Raw genomic sequence first — 21494 nt, forward strand, 5'->3', positions numbered from 1 at the left:
CCCAGGGCTCAGTCTTTAGGCTTCTTCTCTTTTCTCCCTATACCTACTTTCCTGCTGCTTTAATCCACCCTTAGGGCAACTCTCAAATTATTCTGCTATAAGCCAGTGAACTCCCAACTTATGTGTCCTTCCCAGACAGTTCCCTTGAACTCCAGGGTCTTACATTGATCTCAACTTGATATCTCCACTGGACTTAAAAGGAACCTCAAATTTAACGTATCTGATCATTTGCAAACACGGTGACAATTATTCCTATCCCTGTACCATGCCCCTTTGCAGCAACTCCAATCAAGAAGTGAAGTCCATGTCTCCGTCCTTGAACATAAGTGTCTTGCTTTGACCAACAGAGTATGGCATATGCGATGCTGTGTCAGTTTCAAGCCTAAGCCTCAAAAGACTGTACATGCTTTTGTGTTTGCAGAATCCTGCAATGTCCATGCAAACAAACCCAGGTTAGCCCACTGAATGACAAGAGATATTTGGCCTAGTCACCCTTTTCATGCCAGCCAATCCCCAAGGAAAAAATACCTGGCTGACCTACAGATGCATGAAGGATCCCAGGCAAGATCACAACAACTGCCCAGCTGAACCCAGCCTACTCTGCTAACACACAGAATTGTGAGCTAAAGAGTGCTTGTTTTAAGTCATTAAGTTTTGGGGTGGTGTGTTATGCAACAGTAGCTTACCAACATAATGTCCAAAATTAAGCCTTTGTTATTGCCCCCCAGACCTAGTTCTCCTACAGTCCCCATATTAAATGGAAATTACATTCTTCCCAATGCCTAGGCAAAAATCTTAGATTTGCCCTCCACTATTTTGGTATTCTCATTGCTTATTCAATCTTTAGGCAAATCCTGTTGATTCCCCTTCAAAATATATCCAGTATTCCATGATTTAATACCATCTCTTCGGCTACTACTCTGGTAAAGCCACCATCATATCTCACCTGGATTACTGTGAAAGCCTCCCAAACTGGACTCTTTGCATGACCAGTACTTAGAAGAGTGCCTGACATGGAGATGGTGGTCAATAAATATTTTTGAGTCAATGGATCCCGAAAACTTAGCTCATGCTATTCTTAGAGAGGAAATACACCTGTAACCTCCTTCCCCACCCCCACTGCTGCCTGATAAATTCCTATGAGTCCTTCAACACTCTGATTAGGGGCCACGTCTTTGTCTAATGCCTTCTCTAACCTTTCCTAGCTGAGTCAGCAGCTTTTCCTCCTATGTTTCCAATGCATCCTGTGAATATTGCTCCTCCAGACTCAATATAATGCCATCATTTTTTTCAACATGGCTGCCTTCCTCAGTATTCCAAAAGCCCTTCAAGATCAGTGATAATATTTTCTTTACGTTATTGCTCCCTATAGCCTAGCATAGACTAGACATTTAACAAACGCAGGTAAATAGATGATGGAAGAATAAATGATCCATATGAAGAAAAATGGTAATAAAGGGTGGAATAAATTTAGTAGCCAATAAGGAGATGGGAGCAAAGGGAGAGACAAAAGGTCAGATCTGGTCAGGAGAAAGCAAACAGATGCACTCGGGCACACTGTCTTATAAACAACAGCAGCGTTCTCTGTGGTCTAAATTCCTAGGATGAAGTGAGGGCTGAGGAAGAGGGAAGGGAACATGGGTCAAAGCTTTCCTACCACAGAGAAGATGGAGACACTGAGTGAAGATAAATTCTGGCCCGTGACTGAAATGACAAGGATTTGTAGGGATGCTAGAGATGTTAGAGCCCAAACTGAAATAAATATATTGGCCATTGTGACAGATGCTATCGGTTCAAGTATGAAAAATTTTACTGCACTTGACTATTTGATTTTACGAAATCTTTGTTGATATCATCCTTTAATTTTCCTTAACAAAAATTATAAAGAGGAAAAGGGTCTGAGAAATCAGCTTAGTGTCACAAAACTAACTGGAGGGAGAAGAACAGAGATTAAAACACAGGTCTCCTTCCCAAGTCAAGGGCTCCATCCATGCCACAGCTCACACCAGGCAAGCAAATAAGTAGACAGATTCTGGGCTGGGATTATAATGCAGGATAAAAATGAAGTCTAAGTCTTAGAAAAAAACCTGGCTTTTATACTGATACTCATAGTAACATCTGAATGCAGTGTTACCATATGAAGAATTAATCTCAAAGCAAATAATGAAGTTAAGCTGTGAAAATGTACTGAAGAGTACCTAGGAAACCTCATTTGTGCCTTTCCTGCAACTCACTCCACAGAGAATAGACTGCTCTCTCTGAGACTGTGATTGCCTCCACTTTTCCTTGGAGCATGAGAGATGTTAAATGTTTGCATCAAAAGGCAATATCAATATCAACAGATAACGTTTATTAGGCACCTCATTTTATGGATGAGGTAAAAAGGGCTCAGCTGCATCAAGTAACTTAACTAAATAAGTGGCTGGAGAGGAAATTTGAGCTTAACGTCTTTCCATCACTACAGCTTTATAAGCTAAGTAAGTAAACACAGTGCTTTAGTATATGTTAGTATTCTTGAACACAAACCAACATGCATGCAGATACTCAGGTGGACTCTTTTGTCACATTTAGCAAAAGTATTGTCTCATTTGAGAATGTGATTATGGGTATAACAGAAAAACTCGTTGCAAAGTAACCTAGAGCTCTCATATCTGGGCTTGAAAGTACGACATACTTTGATATATATATTATATGTTACATATTTAAAATCTCTGGGAGAATCGTAAACTGTCTTAATGTTCTATTTACCATTTTTTTCTACAAAAAATATAACAGCAAATTATTTAGCTCCTTGGACAGTAGCTAGAAAATGTTTATATTAAACACAGTCACGTGAAATACAGTTTTTCAGCTGAAGGATCTTTCGTAAAATCCCATCAGTATAAACAGAATTATTAGATATCCCATCATCACATTATAGTTAAATTTAATTACTACTGAAGTATTCTTCCTCTCTTTTGAAGATGTACTCTGAGTAAATACAGGAATATTAATCATACGATAACAAGAAATACATGATCTTAAACTCATAGTTTACACTGAAGAAATGATCATCTTAGGCATTTACAGTCAATAAATACTCCCTGAATGCTTATGATGTGTGAGATATTGTCAGAGGATACGGGACTTAAATAAAATGATGCTTTCAAAAGAAATGAGGAAAGATAATGAAAATATAGAATGTAGTATTCTTAAAAGAAAGCGGGCACCTATATCATTCCCCACCTCAGTCCACTAGAAACTTACTGCCAAATTGCTTACCAATTCTAAAACCTACATAAATTCTTTTGAAATAAAAAAGCAAATTATGGGCTTCCCTGGTGGCGCAGTGGTTGAGAATCTGCCTGCCTATGCAGGGGACACGGGTTCGAGCCCTGGTCTGGGAAGATCCCACATGCCGCAGAGCAGGTGGGCCCGTGAGCCACAACTACTGAGCCTGCGCGTCTGGAGCCTGTGCTCCGCGACAGGACAGGCCGCGGCAGTGAGAGGCCCGCGCACAGCGATGAAGAGTGGCCCCCGCTTGCCACAACTAGAGAAAGCCCTCGCACAGAAACGAAGACCCAACACAGCCATAAATAAAATTTAAAAAAAAAATTTAAAATTGGCTGCACCAGTTGGCAGTCACACGAGTGGCATGTGAGGATATCCATTTCTCATCTTAAAAAAAAAAAAAAAAAAAAAAAAAGTAAATTATGGAACAGTAAAGGAAAAGTTTATATACACATCTCTCTTCTCTCTCATGCCTTTGCACACATATAAATATGGTAAGACAAGGAAAATGTGTGACTTTTATTTCTATAATTATTCTATTTTACTAGAATAACAGTGGAAGTAATTTGTATGTATGCATGTATAAAATAATTTTGCAACTTAAAAAAATTACCAAATGAATTTAATGTGCCAGATTATTTTCAATTCCAAAGATGAATTTAAAAAAACCCCTATGTTTCAGGGGAAAAAAAAAACTAAAGAAATACTGATTACTAATGCTCATAAAGTTGACATGTGGAGCAGTTTATGTATGTCCCTACTTTATGTATGTCATCTACTTAGCTGGGAACTTGGGTTACAGTATTTAGGAAACCTTTTCCTTTTAAACCACGCTACATTCTTAAACTATGAAGGGGAAAATAACCAATCCAAACAAAGCTAATACTCTGGATGCTAGAACCAAATGGAAACAGAAATTTAAACACTATATATTAAAGAACAGATTTTTACATTATTTATTAGTAGGCAAAGCTAGATATTTAAAAACATGGCCTCCTTTGTAGTCAGGAGAACTGGGCTCATGTTCTGACTCTACCATTTACTATGTATGTTTCTAGGGCATATCATTTATCCTCTTTAAGCCTCCGTTTCCTTAACTGTAAAATGGAGACATTATCTCAAATGAGGATGTATTAAAGTGCTCAAGGACAGTAGTAAGTACATAGTGGTGACTTATCAGAATAAGCAAGAACTAGTAAATACAGTCTTCTATACATAATATTTTATTCAATATTTTAGAATCACAAAAGTGTAAGACAAAAACGATTCTCATTTTACTAATTAGTAAAGGGAAGTTCAGTATAAATAAGCCATCTTCTAAAGCAAGATGAAATGCTAGCGTGATGGACGGCAGTGAAATTCAGGAAAGAATTATCTTACTCAGGTAGTTTTAACTCTGCCATATTTAATTTTCCTATGATGTAATTACTACAATTCTAATATATCTATAAGACATTAAACTATTTTTAGATTCCATACTTGTTTTTAGTTGTGCTAAAGATTAAGCCTTCTGGTTTCTGGAATTGGGTAGTCAAACTTCAGTGATATTCTGCTGAGAATAAGAAGTCTGTATCATTGGAGTACACGCAAGTAATGATTCAGAAAACTGGTAATTTTGAGACATTTCTAGGCCATGATTTCAAATTTGCTCCAAGATGGTGGTAAAGGAAGTGGTGGTACTGATAACACTTAGACACAATATGAACAAAATTATATGGACACAATGTCAGTTAGAAACCTATTATCCTTTAAAAGAGGCAAATCTGATTTCCTTATGATCTTTACATTTTGTTTTACAATATTTTATTAAGTAATTTGGTAAAATAAAAACAGTAATTATACTTTTTTTCAGAGAAGTTTTTGAGAAGACTTGCAATAACCCTTTAGGTAGAACAAAACAGTTCTTATTCCTTAGTTCTCTTGTCTGCTGCCACTATGACATTATCAGGGTAATTTCTCTTTTACAATTTTATATTTAATATGAATTTTCTGCCTGGTTATGATGGGTTTTTTCCATTTTATTTCCTTGTCCTTACCTTTAAAACTTCCTGCAACCTGGGTACATCTAAATGTAAAGTGTCTGTCACTCCATTAAATGGGTAAACTAAGTCTTCACTCCTCTTTCATTCTTCTATAATGCTTATCAAGGAAGAAAAAACTATTTCACACACATGACACTGTTATGTTTCCTTGAAATTCTTCTTTTAAGAGACATTAAAGTGAATATTACACATGAATAGAGATGATTAGTTAGAAATTGATACTACTTATATTTACAAACTAATTTCATTAATTGAACTTGCCTAATGTATAGTGCAAACCTAAAAAAGTTTATACTCTTGTATATTCTTTTCCTAAGATAGATAATAATATAATTTGCTAACTATACACCACCCTGGTTCCTAATAAAAACTAAACCAGCTGGCATTCTCTTAAGTAATCCTAATAATAGCTATAAAAGTATTTTTGTAGAAAAATAACTTAGGTCTAAGTGTGGATGTATTTTATTAAAGTAAAGAGGTCATGCATTTGAATTCAAACAAATGGGTGTACAAGCTGAGACTTCCAAAAACTCTCTCAATTCACTGAGTGTGTTTATATACTGTATAGCCAATATGTGAACTGAAGGCCAAGAAGAGCATATTGTTGTCATACTAGGAGGCTTGAGAAGTTTATGGGGAAGCCTCAGGAACTTATTAAGAAAAAAGAAGACTCAGGTAAATGTAATTTGTTTTGGGTCTGTTTTCCAGATCAGTATGAATTACTATCATGGATAAAGGGCTAGAACAATCCTAGAAGGCAGAACTGGAATCAACTGATTGGTTTAACTTATTAAGAACAACAACAACAACAACAACAACAACAACAACAAAAAGCAAGAGAAGAAACAACAATGTGAGAACATTTGGAAACCTAAGTTGCTATACATTTCACAGACACCAAATTCACTTGAAAGAAACAAACAAACCTGCCCAGTACAGCCTCTCCTCCACCCACTGGTATAGTGAAATAGGTTCATTCTCTTGGGGCATCTCTAAGTAACAAAAATTCAGTGTAAAACAATGAAAGTTATCCTTATAACTGATGCTTACCATAGTCGTGCATATTATAAATTTTTTTTTAAATCAATGTTTTCTTAATATATTTTATAGTATGATTTGCTTATTCTGGAATTAGAATAGAAAACATAAAAGTCATATTTTAATAACTACACTTAATAAAAAAATGTGATTAAAAACAAATGTCTTAGCTGCAGAATGTCTTAGGTCAGAATAGCTTAAGTGCTTCAAAAATGTGGGAAGGGATAACATCCTCATTAAATAAAACCAGTTAGGTGAGTTGATAAATAATTAGTAACTGATAAACAACTCAGAACAAAGCTTCAGAAATGGTTTGATGAGGCAGGTTAAGGCTGACAAGACTTACTCTGAAGCTGAGGCTGCTGGAAGGAAAGGGGCTGTCCGAACACAAATGGGCTGTGGACTAGGGAAGAGGGAGGTTTTGCAGCTTGATCAAAGATGGAAGGAGCTGGGAGATTGGGCCGTGACTGAATGGAATTCAATATGGCACTCAGTTGGTCACCTGCAGTGGGCAAAACAGTCAAAACTACAACTTGTTATTAATTAACATCCAAAATGGCAAAGTAAATGGTGCTTTATGACATTCAGATAAAGTTAAACACTAAATAAAACAATGCCAATTCAGAACTGTTGTGGAAGTTGGTGACTGTTATTCTCAAATTAGGGACCGAATGTTGTATGTTGTTTTAATAATGGAAGCACTCAGACAAATTTTACATAATGGCCCACCTACAAAAACAAATCCATTTAAATTCATATACAACATCTAGCAGCAGCATGAGAGAATACAGAGTCTATGAAGTAAGTATGATAAGTTGATTCAATACCATACAAGTATAAAGGAAGATCTAAGTCAATGATGTCTTCTGTGCAGTACCTGACATTGACTATTATCACCCTGCCTCATACGCACTACACTTCATGCAGAAAATATGCAAATAATATGAACAGTTCAATGTAGGACTGAAGGGAGGCAAAGTATATGTTATTAACTTAGTAATACATTTATATTACAGTTATAAATTAGTATTTTCTTTTTTAAAGTTGTTATTGCCAAAGAAATTATACATTTTTAAAAGCATGAACTCTTTTGCTTGGATAGGCAATGTAAAAATTTATAAAAGACCTATTAAAAAAAAAAGGAATATGAGGTACCTTATTTGAATAGTATCTCAAACATGAATTCTGACATTTTCTTCAAAATTAAATACAAAGGACATTAACAGAAAAGTACTTTTAAAAATATGAAATGATATAATTGGATGGATGATAGCTCCTTATTTATGAGAATATAAATATTAAACAGTTTAAATGATGCTGAAGAAGAAGGGTGGGGGGGGAAACCATATCCAGACTAACTGATGCAGAAACCAGAAAACAGTACCTTTCCAGGCATATTCTCTAGATATAATAAAGTTTCATAAATAAAATTTTAAATGAAACACCAACAAGAAACAGATTAATATGGAAAGAACTGTGCACACAAGCTACATATCTTTACTTAAAAAAAATAATGCTGCAGATTAGAAAAGGATTTTAGAGGCGATGAAGAATTTTATAAAATTGTTTTAAGGAAAAAGAATTTTTGCAAAAAACTGTTGCTTGATGTTGGATAGCATAAAGAGTAAAAGAAAATGGGAACTACAATTAAAGGTAAGATAATAAATAAAGATTAGATATATTTAATCAGATGAAAGTTTCTTAATATTTCTTCACTCCATCTAAATATTTTAAAAGCCTATTAAGAAGTACATTTAAGAAGTGCTTTTTTTGAACAATATTAGCAAAATCACTTTTAAAAAGTAATACATTATTTCTAATTAATAACAAATGTTCTCAGCAATGTTTGTCTCTATTGAAAGTTGATTTTTATTCTTATGATGTTTTAACAAATTCTGTTTTAAAGACTGATTTAATGTGATAGCCACCAGGACAATTTAGACATTTTAGAGACTGAAAGCATACAATTTGAATTAAACATGGCTTTAAAACAGATTACTGTACAAGTACATAGTGGTAAGTAAACACTGAGATTTTAATTTAAGGACTGGGAACGGCAGAAGGAAAGGGACATGAAGGAAACACCACAAAGCATTTACCCTACTTAAGCATGAAGGTCTAGTTTAAGTTAGTTGAAATCTGAGCTACCAGAAATGAGCAAGCAGATAGTACCCAAGCCTGTAGGATAGAACAACCCAATGTAGGAGGAAGAGCCAAAAAGAAATCTTGTAGCTAAGGCTTCCTTCTTAATAAAAATACTTTGTGGAAAGTAATAAAGGTATCAAACAGAAAGTGGTTTTATTTTAAATTGAATATTTCCTCTATACTGATGTAATTCTGTATCTTGTTGACTATTTCATTATTTCACTTGCTCTGCAAGTCAGGTATTAAAACAACTGTATTTGTGTCTGGAAATCAAATCTCATGAATTAGTTTAAATAACATTTTAAAGTAAAAGTATTTCCATGTAGGCTATCTTCTCCTTCCTACCCATTGTCCAGCTGTATGCTACCTTCTGACAGTATCGTCGATTTTGAAGCTAAGAGTTAGGATCAGGTTATAAGAAAGCATGTGAATGTGTCCAAATTTACATACAAATGGAATTTTGGATGAAATTCGAGCATAAATTACTCCAAAATAATTATTATTTGGACTGTCCATGATGCTGGTCTCTTCTATTAATGAAACCGAAACAAGCTGTATACATTTTATATCCATATGGCTTAGGGGTTTTGTTTTTCTTTTTACAATTTTTTGGTTTCATTATACATACCAAACCCAAAGCTATCATCTCATGTAATTCGAAATTAACTAAGATAACTTGATTAGACATTGAAAACCACATATGTTTAATAAAGCTGATGTGCAATATTACTTAAAAATATTACTTAAAATATTTTGGAAAGTTCTTTTTTGCTCATTAACATTTAATAATAACTGGATGATAAAGAAAAGTTCTTCTACTGGATATAGTGACACAGAATCTTTATGATGTGAATTCAAAATGAGTGTCTACAAAATAAGAACAGGTAAGCAAGAACTATAAACTTAAGCTAAAATGGCTAAAACCAATACTGTAAAAAGAACACCGTCGTAAACATTTTGATTGTTGGTTTTCTAGGAACAAACTTAAAGTTTTGTGGGTGAACAGTAATAAAAATGGTTATAAGAGAAGGTAATAAAAATATTACAGTTAGGTAAGTAAAAGACTCACTTAAAACACTTACCTTTATTATTTCCGAGTCCATAATCAAATCCTTGGGCACTGCAACTTGCCCCTTTATTGAAAGCTTGTACTGAGAAAGGGCTTGGAGGAGGAGTTTGAGAATTTTGATCCAGAAGAACTTGTTCTACAATAAAAGGAACATCTATAAAATTAGTTTCTTATGTGCTATTCCCCATTTATAAAGAGAGAAAATTGCAAGAAAGATTTTTATGATGGTTAAATTTTAAAATAACCTCACATTCAGATTTGATAATAGGTCTACCAATTAGGTCACTGACACCAACAAAGTATATGACAAAATCTTTGTTTGCATCAATCAAAATCACTATAATATTCAGAAATGGGATATGCTCTTATGGAGTCAATTTGCTTTTATTGTGCTATTAACATTTGCTATTATTGCTTTTTTTTGCTTTTATTGTGCCATATATATATGGCAAAAAATCATTAAGTGATCACAGAGAAATTTAAACTTCTCTTACACCTCTTTTCGGGTTGAGTATATATCTTAGTAGAAACGATATCCTAATTTAAGAAGCATTTTATCTAAAAAGAACCTTCTACCTTCTAAGTATATGGGAATACAATTTCCCATGGTAAAACTCACTCCTTAGTATAAAAAGCATTTTACATTTTAACAATAATAGCTAACCTTACCATCTGATAGCTTTGTTGTTTCTTCACTTAGCTTTCATATAGAACTCATAAAGTATCTTCACTTTGTAAATGAGAAAACCAAGGCACAGAGATATTAGGTAATTTGGCCAAGGTCATACAACTGAAAAGTTAAGAGCTGGCATTTGTACTCTGGCAGTCCAGTCCCAGAGTCTACTCTTAACACATTATGCTCATTGCTAGTTAAAATGATTACTAAGCTAGAAAGACCCTGACAGTCACTTAAACCATTCTCAGATTATTTAATTATGTCTTATATAAACCTGATCTCACTTTAGGTTATTTTCATTTATATCTGAATATCCCTATATAATGAAAATGTTTAAGAATTTATGAATATGTAATAATTATATATGTAGTAAGTATACTGTAAATGGGAAAGTTATTTTGTAAAATGTCTGATTTACATGAAATGAAGACTTTTGCTTTTCAAAACATAATGAAGAATAGTTCTACCATCTCAGGACATTATTTTATGATGACATCATCTATGACTAAGAAACACTGGTCTGTAAAGACAAGGGAGGAAGTAGGTTCTCAAATTGGGTTCAGTGGATTACTGATACAGTGTGGTGTAATGAGCACAGCATTTGAAATATGAATGAAGATTCTGGCTCAAGTCTTTCACCTGCCCTGTTTCCAGTGGTATAACCGTAGGCAAGTCATTTTAAATTCTACGAGCTTAGAAACGTAAAATGAAGATTATATAACCGATCTCAAAGGCTTGCTGCAGGGAAAAAGAGGAGAATGTTTAATGTACCATGTTAATATATCTAAACGTACTCTGTCATTCACACAAATTCCAACCCTTTCTTGAATCTATTTATATACTATGGCCATATTACCTCTTGGATAATAGTTATTATAACTTTATACTCTTTCGGATAAAGAAGCATATTCATTTAATTGTCTGACCCTCTCCTATAAATTCTGGGATTTGGTAGAAAAGTCTATGTTGGGCCTATCCACTTATTTTGATGTCCTAACTAATACTTTTGTGACTCAACTTGTATATTTAGAAAACTTAGTGAGCAACTGGTATGTGTGAAAACTGCTTTAGAACTAGGAATACAAAGATAAAAAACCTGTGCCTGTCCACAAGGGACTCACAATCTGGGTACGAAGAAATAAAAATTAACTTCAATATAATATCAGTTTTGTTCTAGTGGTGAATTCAGTTCTTTAGGATGAGAGGTAACTCTTCACTCTGTGAGAATCAGTTAAAGCTTCACCTAAGTGATGTCATGGTCTGAACAAGATTTCGCCACCAGGAGAATGAAGAGAAGAGGACAAAAAGGAAAATCTTTTATTAAAGGAGATCATTGTTGAAAAACGGTAAAATAAAGTTTAAAGCTGAAACTCTAATAACAAAATAGGAAATCCCCAGAAGAAGCTAAGCATATATTCAATGCTCCTTTCCTGAGACAGAATTCAATAGAATGAAATTGCCTGGGAGAAGTACTACAATCAGTGGTTTGAAAACTGAACTTCCATTTAGTGATAGAAAGAGTAAAAGGTTTAGTCCCGAACTGGCACAGAAGAATTATCATTTAAATTCATACTAACGAAATAAAAAGCATGGTTTACAAAGATCAATTCATATGTTTCACATTTCCTTCTAATTCTCTTCTTTTATGTGTATTCATTTAGTACCTATGTATTTTACATAGGAATTTTAACAATTGCAAGATTTTTAAACCTTTAGTTTTGATTTTACTTAAAAAATAAACACACAGAAAAGCTCTTTACAACAAAAGAAATACAGTACACTTTAAACTTCTGCACTGCAAAGGTAAATCGGAATAAATCACAAATTTAAGCCAACTTGCCATCTTCATGTCGGAGGTACTGGTTTCCGCCTCTGTCTCTAGCTAAGGACCATGCCTCTCCTTCATCACTCTCACAGAACTCTACCATGCTGTTCTTATCCAGCTGCACCCATGTACCTTCAGAATTGGTTACCTAGTACATAACAAAAAGCATGATTGATTGGCTTGATTCTTTCAGGGTATTCAGGCTGAAAACCAGCAAAAAGTTTAAGTGAGTAATTATTCCAATAAATCTCTATCATCAAATTAGTTTCTGAAATTAAGACCACAGCCTGAGGTAAGACAGAAATCAATAAACAGTCTTGTAAAATAATGCTCACTGATGACTTCAGTAAAAACAATATTTTTTTAAGGCACAGAATAATCCCTTGATAATTTTAAATGTTACCCCAAAACACACAGCTCTTTGTTTGGCACCTGAAATATCCTAACACAGCATACTCTCTATTATTTAGGGTGGTAGTGCCTAAAATGCAACTTGAAGATAACCCTGACACTGAGAAATAGCATGACACACTACATCTTTAAGCTCATCAGCTGAGGCAAATGCCACAGTTGACTAAAGAGTAATGTTATTTGCTCAGGACTTCAGTGACACCCATATATGGGAACGAAGAAATGAAACCCTTTGAATATAACACATCTCCAAACTGACTCATAGCAAATATTTCAAAGTGCTGTTCATCCATGACAGTACAGTACACATTTGCAATAATGAAAAGATATTTGCAAATACCGAACATTTATATATACAATACAAATCACTTTGTTATATAAATATTGTTTTCACAAGGATAATTATGAGAATAAAATTATTAAAAAAGAAGCACAGAAAAATTGCATTAGTATTTTCAATACAGGTAAAGATAAAGAACATTAACATTTAAAAACCTGGGGTGGAAATGGCAACCTTTGGAAGAAAGAGATGCTTTGGTTGTATTATATTAAAAACGAGTATCTTAGAAGTCATGAAGCTACAAGAATCCATACCTCTCCCACTGCTTTGACTTTGTTTCCCAGAACTAACATTCCAATTGGGATACCTCTAAGGTTAGGGCAGCTTCTGATGTTGTGACCGGAAGGTCCCGTCTTCACTACCTTGTACATGCCTGGCCCTCCTCGCAAGAACGGCATATCCTGCTCTTGCATTGTTGCTTCCTGTGGGCAGCAGGAGTTTATGTCTTTGAAAAAGTCATCAGTATTAGTTTTAGGTTCCTGAAAATTTGAATAGGAAAAAAAAGTAAACAAAATACAATCTATTATCACTTTCAACATCCTTCTTAATTGCTTTTACAGCAAGTCCGTAATGCATCAATTAAGAAAAAGAACACATATCCAAAGATAGCTCAAGTGTTGGTTAATACTACTATTAAAGAATCTTTCAGTTATTCAATTCTGAATAATATTTAAAATAGAGCTGAAGAGAAGAAAAGATAGCAGGAGAGGAACTGAACCTCTAGCTTCTGTCCACCATAATTTGAGAAACACAGTAGTACCTGATTTTACTTTTATCTTTTAGTGAAATACTTAACAGTAGGATAAACAAAAATAATTTACTATATGAACCACAACTGAATAATTTTGAATCATTATTACTGCCTGTCAGTATGGGTTAAAAAGTCTAAATCTCCATTTCCTTGTACTTTTGTTTATAATTATTAATAAACAGAGAAAATAGGTATGAAGATTCTGGAGACTTATTTATAAACAGAGATAACAATGATGAAAAAATGTGCATGAAATATAGCTACATGTTAATATTTACTAGTTATGAATGAAATAAGAATGCTTATAAGATTTTAACAACTCACACTTTCTTAATACAGTACAAATAAAAATGCCTTGTTAGATTTGCTAGACCACTGTTAAACAGTGATATATTAATGCTTTTAACAGAAAAAGATGATTATATTTTAGTAGAGAGGAGAGATTAACATTAAAGATGTGGTTTTATATAAATATAATACATTTGGATACAAAACAGTCACTTCTAAAATGAAAGAAAGGAACATACCCTAAACTTCCTGTTGAATCTGAATGCTCTGATGAAATTACTTCCTACGTGAATGCAATAAAGAGAAATAATAACCTTCCCATTTTTGCTCTTTTTCCCAATTAAATGTAAAGGAAAGTTCTACACTGGAAACTCTTCCACTGTCATTATTACTTCTTTAAAACAGACTTAAACTGCATTTTTAAATACAGCAATATAGACTCTACAAATTGCTTTATTCAAATACAGTAAAAGATCATAATGGGACACTTACTCAAACATTAGGTTAAAATTAAATCAATATTTAGTTATGTTATAAATAGGATAAAAATGAAAAAACCCACTAACATATTATGCAAGATAAAATATTACTGAATAGCTCTACCCCTATGAGTAGTCTCATTCCAAAAGACATGTCCATTATATAGTGGAAAATTAAAAATAAAGTCGTAAGGTTAAAAAATGTGGATTCAAGAATTCTCCGTACCTGTGACTTTAATATATGATTAGTCAGAAAAAAATTTAAATCCATTATTAACCTTCACATAATATCTTGTAAATTTCATTGTGGTGATGAATAATCATCAATTTTTACTTATACAAATACGTACTATGGACGGTATTTATTTACAGTTACTATAATTACTGTACCATATTTGTCCAACATTCCTTATTTATATATTGGCAATTTAATGGAAATGAGAATTTTAAGTACTTGAAGAATTTAGATTTACAATCTAAAATAAAATATGCATTTTATATACCCATGCATGCATATTTGTAAATATTTATATATGTGTACAACTATATGAATACAAAGAGAGCACTCAAAATAAAAATGGAGAGTAAGGTCTAAACTTTAAATTGTGCTATTTTACTCATGAGATTTTCAGTAAATATTTAAAAATGTCATTGTGAATGATCAATTTTAGCAAATACATGATGCTATTTCATAGATGGAAGAGTCAAATTAGTCATATGTACAAATGATCTTTTAAAAATTACATGGCATGATGTAAAAGCTAAACAAATATTCATAGATTTAGTGAAAAAACAATTTCACTGGTCTTTAATGATACATCTCGAGCATTTAATTAAGTTATAACAATATTTCCAATTTGACCACTCAGGGTAACAGTGAGAGAAAAGTCTTGGCAAACACTAATAATAATTATAATAATTGCAAGTTATTCACTGAAAGGCAATATAGGAGAACTGTCCTAAAATATTTAATATTTTATTGATTAGTTAAAGAAACTATATAAATTAATAAATGTACAGCAAAGTCTATCCTTTTTCTTAATACTAAACAGTATAAAAAGAACTGATAGACCTAAAATCACAGAACTGTGTCTGTTATTCTCAAGAAATCCTAAAATGCATGTTTTATTCTATACAGAAATTTAAGACCTGGGCACCAGCATATGAAATTGATGAACTGCAATGTTAATTTTTGCTCCCTGCAATCCCACCCCAACATTCAAAAGACCACTGTGCAAGGCGAGGAAAAAAACAGAAGAGCCATAGGGTTGGAACTCTCCCACCTAAATAAGTAAGTTCTGAAAAAGCTAGACCTGTATATAATTGTTGGAGAAGCTAGTCATAAAGTTAAATATAGCAAATTTGAAGTCAAGTAAAAGTTTAACTTAAACTAGTAATACAGTCTTTGGCAGAAATAGAGGGGAAAGGTTTATGGGGAAACTCAAGTGCAGAACTCTGTATAGATCGTTTTTGGTAAAAAGGAATTTTTAAAAATTAATCTTAAGTAAAAGCTTCAAAGATACAATGTAAAATTTGTTATACAAGCTGAAATACCTGAATAATGTACGACTGTTCCTTACAGTTAACTCACCTGGGGGAAAAAAGCTTTGGAAGTCCATGAAAATACGTCCAAATCCCTGACTCCTTGGCTAGCATTAAAGATATTCTGAGCAACAAAGTTTAAGAAAGAAAAATATCAACAAAGAAAGGGAACAGGATATCATCTGCAGAAGATGCGTTCACAGTAACAACAATGTTCTATACTCTAGCACCAGCACGGGAATATTATTTCACTAAAGGGAAACTGAAGCCACCTGAGTAAACCACACAGCAAAGAAATTCCGATACATAAGTTTTTGTCAAAAGCTCTCCATGGATATAGTGTGTCATGCCATTTACTACAATTAAGAGCCAGACATTGATTTAAATCTTAAGACAGTCAGTGCAAGAAGGACACCTTCAAACTCCTTTAAATGATGACGCGTCTATTCCAGTACAAGTCAGATTTGTTTTATGGCAGAAAACAGTCTGCTGTTTTATAAAGAAACTGTGACTAACACAGATTGTATAGACAGAGCAACTACTATTATGAATAATAATGGCATGTAGTATATGTGAACTAGTTATCTCTGTTTAAAGTACAAAAAAACAAAAAGAAAAAAAAAATCTAAGTCATTTTTAAATTTTGCTCTCTTCTGTAAATGAGAAAAAAGTTGCTTGGAAATGTTACTGAAAGCTGTTAGCAAATTTGTTAAGAAAAGCATAGAGAAAAAAACATACAATCTGAACTTTTATCAAAAGGCAGACCTAGTTTTCTCCATCTCAAAGTTTAGGAAATGCACAGAGCATTTAGGATCTCTAGAGTCTAAAAATATTTTGTTACAGAACAACCAATTCACAGCAACATGGTCCCAGAAAAATCAACATTTTCACAAAATGTTTTCATAAAAATTAAAATGATATACATTTACATAGACATATCCTATTGAACATATTTATTTGATCTGAAATTAAAATCCTTCCAGAAACCAGTAATTACACAATTTTACTGCTTATATAAATACCAAAAAAGAGGACATTCAAAATGTTAATGAAAGTTGTCATTATCCAAGACTTCAGCACAAAAGAAACAACACAATTCCCAACCAACTGTAAGCCATTTTAGATAACGAGAATTTATTTGATATTTTCCAGTTCCGTATTTTCCTCATGTATGTACATGTATGGACAGATGTAGATACAGACCCATATACATACATATATGCTAATATAGAAATATAAAACATATAAAAGCCAGAAAAAAAATGAGCTTCTATTAGTGTGCCTACAGATAAATGCAAAACAAAAGAAAAAAACAAAAAACCAAAGCCCCCTTCACATTTAAAAATAGACAGCAGACAGGGCACTTTCTCTTTAGGTGAAGTGGAAACATGTTGCAAAGTATTTTGAAATACTGTTTTGGGGGGAAAAAGATGTCCTTACTGGTTCATCCATGTACGTAAGAATTTGTGGAGTATTTGCTCAATGGTTTTTCTCCTTTGCAGAGAATAGTGGTGCAAACCTTTTGACATAAAACAATATTAATATTTTTTAGCATAAATTTTTCTAGCATCAAAAGCAATGTGAAAAGCGTTGTAAAAAGCAATGCAGATGAGTTAGGAATAAAGAAGCAATGTGGTGACTGACAATTTTAAAGCTTGTATCTCTCTTTTATTTTTATTTTTTAAAAATTTTTGCTGCGCCATGCAGCTTGTGGGATCTTAGTTCCCCAACCAGGGACTGAACCCGCACCCTCGACAGTGAAAGCGTGGAGTCCTAACCACTGGACTGCCAGGGAATTCCCTCTCTTATTTCAATGTGCAAACTCAAGTGTTTCCTCAGTCTGAGGACATGAATTAACATATACAATGATACCTTAAAGTGATGTAACTGCTAACCATGGTAACAAATTGCCAATAAAATCAATTTTGTACATGTTAATTATACGTGGATTCAAATTTGACTCTTTTTTGCTTTTGTTCTTCATTTGTAGAAAATTCTTAGTCTACACTGGTTTACTATAAGATTATTTTTAAAATGTGTTATCCTAATAAAATTGCATTTATCAAGTATCAAAAAAGCACCAGATAGAAAGCTGGAGTTTAAAAATAAAATGTACTTGCATAGTTTTCTTTCGAAAACTTAGGAAAGTTTAGTCTAAAGATATGAACATGCATGAAAATATTAATCTCTCCAAAGTCTCAATTTCTCACTATTAAAATATATAAATAAGCTTTCATATTGTATAATTTTATAGAATAATATGAGCACCACTATATATGTATGTAAAAGTGTGTATATATATATACACACACACATATACAAATACACACATATCTACAATAATCGAAATCATTCTATTCTCAAAGACTATTGTGAAGGCAAAAAAGTTCTGTCAAGAAAATTAGAAACTGAAGCATGCTAAAAACCTAACTAAATTGATGAGCACCAAATTGCAACTCTAAGACAATAATCTTTCAAGGCATAGAAGAGACCAAATAAGCGAATAATTTTCATGGAGAAATACATGACCAAACATGCCAAATGCTCACGCAAAAGAAAAAAAGAAAGAAAAAAAAAAAAGATAGTAATTGTTTCATTGTGCTGGATGATCACAGAGCTAAAAATTGCCATTTTTAAAGTGAAAAAGATAAAATATCTCAGGGAAATTAAACACAGCATATATACAAATATAGTGTTATTTTGTTATAGCGTTATAGTGTTATTTTAATAGAGGCTTAAATTAAGGCTTAAATGGAATTTAAGCCTTAATTCCATTCTGTTTAGGAAACTTAAACATCAAGCTAAAGTATGAAATGAAGCTTCTGATAACCATCTAAGGACAGCATATTTACTAATGGTGTATTAAGTAAATACTTAGCATTTAGTAGGACTGAAAAACAGGTTATGCATACATATACACACAAATTTATTAACGAGACAAAATCAAGAAATTTGGGGTATATTAAAGCTGTGACTATCAGGCATCATTAGGTATCCCAAAAGAATGAAACTGACATAAAATGCAAGAAACATTTGCTAATTTTACCAATTACCCTGAGTAATGTTATAAGAGAGAATACCAAATGGTATTTTTCCTTCATCTCTCCCCCAAATCTTCAGAGCCCCCAAATTCAGAAAAATCAACCTACTTTCTATATGTGAACACCAATCAGCCTAAGTAGGTAGAAAGTGGTTTGTATAATTGCACGGCATGTTCGGAGACTCAAGTTGCTTCTGCAAGAATTTGGATAATATGGGCATTATAAAGATATCTTTGAATACTTCTAATGAGGTATCATCTACTTTCCTTGATATAAACTTTCTCTACCACTCAACCTCATTCACAATGTGAAAAGACCTCATTTTTGACAAAGAATCCAAAGAACTGGGCCTATAAGTTTCAGATCAGTAATATCTCCTATTTTAGAAGTAGACTTGCTTTCCAAAAAATTTAGGCTCTATTACAGGCAGTCAAATGTCTCCCACGTCATGTGCATAACTGATTTTCTCTCTCTTTTTAAACATATTTTCCCTGGTATCTGAAACATTCTATTGGCTTACATTTGTAGTTTCCAAATCTTAAGAATTTTAATTTAAAATCAGCCTTGCCCAGGTATACCTTCAACATACATCACGATATTCATCCTCATTCAACCATTAAGGTGTTAGTATTCATATTTATTTAATTGTGTAGTTCTAGCCAAAGTAATATGATTCTTATTGCTATATTTACTTTATCCTTTTATAACCATTTATCCTTATGGCTCCACTAGATTAAGGTAGACTAAACATAAAAAAATGGGCTTTGGAATCACATCAACTGGAGTTCCAGAGCTAGCTCCACTACTTACTACTTACGATCTTGGGAGACTAGCTCTCTTCTGTCACTGGAAAAATGAGAATGATAAAAACTTAACATCAAAGGGGCACAATGAAAATTAAATGAGAGAATTAAGGTATGGAGCATAAGAGGGTCAGAAATTATTTTAAGCAGTATGATCCTACCAAATGCCAAGAACTAAAATTTAGTATTTAACAAATGTTGAATGCCTACCACGAGCAAAATGTAATATTTAACACTCTGGAAGAAAAAATATAAGAAGGGATCCTAAATGAGTCCTAACCCTTGAGGAGCTTAACAGAAATAAGAGGTATATAAATACAAATGGGCTAAAGGCCAAAAAAAAATCCAAACTAAACATTATGGGTAGTTGGAGAAAGACATTATAAGCCTTTTCCGCTTTTACAGACAAAGTGCTACCTGAGAAAGGAGAGAAAAAGCTAATTTCCCCAGTACTTATATGCTTTTTACCCTCAATTCTTGCTTCACCCGTATCAACTATTTTTTAGTTTCCATACATAGCATGCCTCCATAACTTTGGACATCTGACTCTCTAATGTGAAATTACTTTACTTTGTCCTGGCAATTTTTCTTTAAGATTTCCTCAAATGTCACCTCCTAAGTAAAGTCACTCTATAACTTATCACAATTCAACTTAATTATCTGAATATTGTATGTCTATCCCATTACATAGTGAGTACCCCAAGATCAAGAACTGCACTCTTACTTATTTTGTATCCCTCCCCTTTGCCTCTCCACCCAACACTTACTTCCCAGCTTAGTATCTGGTACATAATAAGGACTCAATAAATATATGCTGAGTGAACAATTAATGAATTGATAACTACAGCATTATTGGGATGTACAGGGATGAGAAACGTTGACAGAAATTTTTGAGCCTGGCCAATTAGGAAAATACTAGAAAAGTTAGAAAAAAAAAATGGAAGCAAAAGCATTTTAGACAAATGAAACAACATAAACAAAGACTCTAAGATGTAAAATTAAATAGTGTGTTCTAAAAGGGGCAACAAGTTCTAACAGACCGTGAGCACCTCACAAAAAAGGATCTGCACTCTTCATATTTATCCCTATTCTTCCCACTGATTTAAAAAATTTTTTTTGATTTAAAAATATTCTAAAAAGACATAGTCATAATATGGATGTCTAATGCTATTTAATCTCTAAACTAGAGCATTACTAAAGTACTAAAACACAGTTAAAGTCATATTTGAACTAAGTTAGGATGTCATTATTTCTTAGTAAAGTAATGATGTTTAAATAGAACTACTGCTAGGTAGGCCAAAATTTAGCTAAAGTACTTATCTACAATGAAAATGATAGTTCTACAATATGAGTAAATAAACAAGACAGTGCAACAAAAATCATTTTAAAGCTAAATATGACTATTTATGGTAATCTTTTAAAAAAAAATAGTTCATCAAATATTTAGTCAGTGTTTAATTTCCAATCCCTACCCCATTCTCTCCAACAGTTTGTCTGAGTCAGGCTCCAAACAGGGTACACGCATTCATGTGAATACAAAATTGTTGTAACTAGAAAAGGCTGAAGAGGTTCATGTAAGGGCTGCTCAAGGCAACTTTTTGGTACTTTTGCATCTTTTTAAGTTAGTGGCATTACTCCTCGATAATTTCTAATTTTATTTCAAATCTCCTAGCTTTCTTTTTTTAATTGAGTAGTGTTTCACAATGGTTAGCCATAATTTATAGTTGATTTACTCACAAAAGAACTGACGTATAAAAAGGGAGAATAGGTGGCA

General features: G+C 33.0%; 1 protein-coding gene across 11 annotated transcripts in view; it reads right to left on the bottom strand.

The window, feature by feature from the left end:
* Positions 1-21494, bottom strand: part of MYCBP2 (MYC binding protein 2) — a 277195-nt gene that overhangs the window by 56199 nt on the left and 199502 nt on the right. For 4 of the 11 annotated variants that reach the window (XM_068527032.1, XM_068527028.1, XM_068527027.1 and 1 more), the window contains 5 exons: positions 15926-16000; positions 13071-13295; positions 12081-12213; positions 9578-9700; positions 6697-6876 (listed from right to left, as the gene is read on the bottom strand). In XM_068527032.1, the coding sequence (XP_068383133.1) occupies positions 6697-6876; positions 9578-9700; positions 12081-12213; positions 13071-13295; positions 15926-16000 (736 nt within the window). The remainder of the gene's footprint in view (positions 1-6696; positions 6877-9577; positions 9701-12080; positions 12214-13070; positions 13296-15925; positions 16001-21494) is intronic. The other 7 variants (XM_068527036.1, XM_068527030.1, XM_068527029.1 and 4 more) reach the window with 5 other exon arrangements.

Source organism: Eschrichtius robustus, chromosome 18 (assembly GCF_028021215.1).
Source record: "Eschrichtius robustus isolate mEscRob2 chromosome 18, mEscRob2.pri, whole genome shotgun sequence".
NCBI lineage: Eukaryota > Metazoa > Chordata > Mammalia > Artiodactyla > Eschrichtiidae > Eschrichtius > Eschrichtius robustus.